Below are 3,089 nucleotides of genomic sequence, written 5' to 3' on the forward strand. Positions count from 1 at the left end.
TGAGTGAGTGAGTGAGTGAGTGAGTGTCTATGTGTGAGTGCGTGCGTGCGTGTGTGTGTTGATACAGTGAAATGAGTCCCGTTTCAAACGAGGGGTGACACTGACTCCAGAAATTGGATTTGGCGACCTCCTCCCTCTTTCTCCTTCTGTCTCTCCTCCGTCTGTTTGTGTTTGTTAAGTGAGCTTTAATTAAATTAAATTAAAGGTTTTGTGGGCCTCTGACACACAAGCTCTGCCACGGCATTCTGGGTTCTCTCTCTCTCTCTCACACACACACACACTCACACACTCTCTCTCACTCTCACTCTCACTCTCACTCACTCTCACACTCTCTCACACACACACACACACTCACTTGTGTTGTCTATTCATAGCAGCCACCATGAGAGCCGTCCAGCCCAAACGGTGTCGAGTGTTCGGATCGGCTCCCTGCGCCAACAACCTGAGACACACAGAGAGAGTTAGTGAACAACTGAAGAAAGAACGGCCCTGAGGCTGTGTGTGTGTGTGTGTGTGAGTTTGTACTTGTTTAAGCTACATAGTGAGTCGTCCGGCCTGTGGTCCCCACGAATGAAAAAAATGATTAAAAATAGTAAATTATGTTTATGTGAAAGTGTAAGAATGCAAACAGGTTTTCTGTAAGGGGTAGGGTTAGGGTTAGGGGATAGAAAATATCATTTTGTCAGTATAAAAGTAACAGAAGTCTATGGAAAGTCCCCACAATACACAGAAATAAACGTGTGTGTGTGTGAGAGAGAGAGAGAGAGAGAGAGAGAGAGAGTGTGTTTACAGTCAACAGTGAGCTATGACACTTACTCGTCCTCACATGACTGACCTCTAACTTAAAACACTTAACACATCTGGTGTCTCTCTCTCTCTCACACACACACACACACACACAGCCATCTGCCTTTCAGAGCCCAAACAGCAGAAACCCAAAACACTCTCACACACACTCGACTGCTTCTTCAGTTTCTGACAGACGTCCAGACGCTCAACACACACCTGCGCACCTATAACCGGTTCTCAGTGACACTAAAACAACACTGCGGCTCTCTGCTGCTTTTCTGATTAGAGTTTATTGTTTTACTCTCATCCCAGACACAGATTTTCAATGTCAAATTAACATTTTTAAACCTGCAACAACTGAGTAAAATAAACACAAAACATTCTAATATTTATTATGAATCAATCAATAGTAATACACTAATGATGGTCTATTGCTATTGTTTGCTATTGTCTCTCAAACTTATTTTCATGCATTGATGAAAATAAATATTTTTCTTCACACAATAACTTGGTTATTAATATCTGTCTGTGTAAAGCAAAGACACAATCACACAGCAGCACTGCATGGACATGAGCAGAAACACAAGGTAAACTGGCATCATATGTATTATTTGATTTATTATATCAAAGAGAAATATTAGAAGGGTGCCATGAAGTCATTTAAACGGGTTTTCAAGGGAGTGGAAAGATTTAGAGAAACACCATCTAAAAAAATAAACAATAAATAAGATTAAAATAGTTAAATAAACAAAATAACTTCATACGAATAAAATTAGATTAAAATAAATACGTAAATAAATTACATTAAAATCAATAAAAAAACTAAAATAATTAAACACTAGATTAAAATAAATACACTAATATATTACTTTAAAATAAATTGATAGATTAAAACAATAGCATAAAATAAATAAAAATGAAATCAAAATTAATAAGATTAAAATACATAAATATAGGATAAAATAATTAAATAAATAAAACAAATAAATAACACATCTAACAGGACAGTACTAGTGAGTAGGAATATTTTCCTAATAATATTTTAGACATATTTATAATTATAATATACATTTTTCACAGTATAAATTGGGTCTTTATACCAAAAACTATACAGATAGTCTTTTAAATGTTAGGATGGGGGCCCTTTGCATGAGAAACATCATTATATTTGGTGGTTTGTGGCATAAAAAAAAAAAAAAAAAAAAAAACATGGAATAATTTAAATAATTGTGCTTAAGATTTTTTGTAACATTACACATGCATTTATTGTCATTTGTGATCAATTTAATGTGTATTTGTTGTATCACCTGATCACCTCCTCAGTGTTACTGGATCTGGCAGCATCTAGAAGAGCTTCAGCTGAAAACAGAAAAAAACTCTACTGTGAACTTTATTAGTATTAAATATTGTATAGTCTGTTCTGTCTGAATGGAGCCTTTTCACAAGACTTTGAATTTTTTTTAGATTTAGAATTTTTTTGAAAAAGGTCCAATACATACACCTTTGTTTACGTTTGTGTGTTGCTCGGCAACCACTTTGTAGCAACCACAACTGATTCTGAGGAGCTACATTGTTTGGTGGAAGAATACTGTTTTTATTAATATCATTACACTTTATTTGCTCGGTTTTATTTTGTGGAACCTTACTACGTATATGGAGTAACCGTTTTATAAAAGCAGTAAGCCCCGAGAAGCCGTGGTTTACAGTGAATTTATAACAGCTAAGAGGGTTTAGGCAACAACTATTGCTTTTATAAAACGGCTGTAACGTGCAATTGTCAGGCTATATGTTGAAGAGCTATTTCTACCCATTTTTACCCTTAAATTTACTTTTGTTGGTGTAAACTAATATATTTATAATGTTAGGCTTAAATAACATTTTTAACATTAATGACATTAATTCATTTAGATGTTAGCGCATTTTTAGATTACATTACGCTTAATGTGGCTTAATGCATTAACACATGAAAAGACCAAATTCAGTATAGCTACACCTTGAAGATGCAAACTTTTGTTTGTGGTTTTTGTTTGTTTGTGATTGTCTGTTGAAAAAATAATAAATATATATATATGTGTCACTGGAGCACAAAAGCAGTGTTAAGTCGCTGGGGTATATTTGTAGCAATAGCCAACAATACATTGTATGGGTCAAAATTATACATTTCTCTTTTATGGCAAAAATCATTAGGATATTAAGTAAAGATCATGTTCCATGAAGATATTTTGTAAGTGTCCTACCGTAAATATATCAAAACTTAATTTTTGATTAGTAATATGCATTGCTAAGAACTTCATTTGGAC

The 3,089-nt window shown here is 34.3% G+C and overlaps 1 protein-coding gene across 1 annotated transcript in view; it reads right to left on the bottom strand.

Annotated features, from left to right (window-relative positions):
- LOC107679438 (caseinolytic peptidase B protein homolog) overlaps nucleotides 1–3,089 on the bottom strand; it is a 65,047-nt gene that overhangs the window by 60,998 nt on the left and 960 nt on the right. The window contains 2 exon segments of the mRNA XM_074186975.1: nucleotides 356–442; nucleotides 2,097–2,148. Coding sequence (XP_074043076.1) covers nucleotides 356–442; nucleotides 2,097–2,148 — 139 coding nt within the window.

The sequence above is a fragment of the Sinocyclocheilus anshuiensis genome, unplaced genomic scaffold, assembly GCF_001515605.1.
Source record: "Sinocyclocheilus anshuiensis isolate Anshui unplaced genomic scaffold, SAMN03320099.WGS_v1.1 scaffold1101, whole genome shotgun sequence".
NCBI lineage: Eukaryota > Metazoa > Chordata > Actinopteri > Cypriniformes > Cyprinidae > Sinocyclocheilus > Sinocyclocheilus anshuiensis.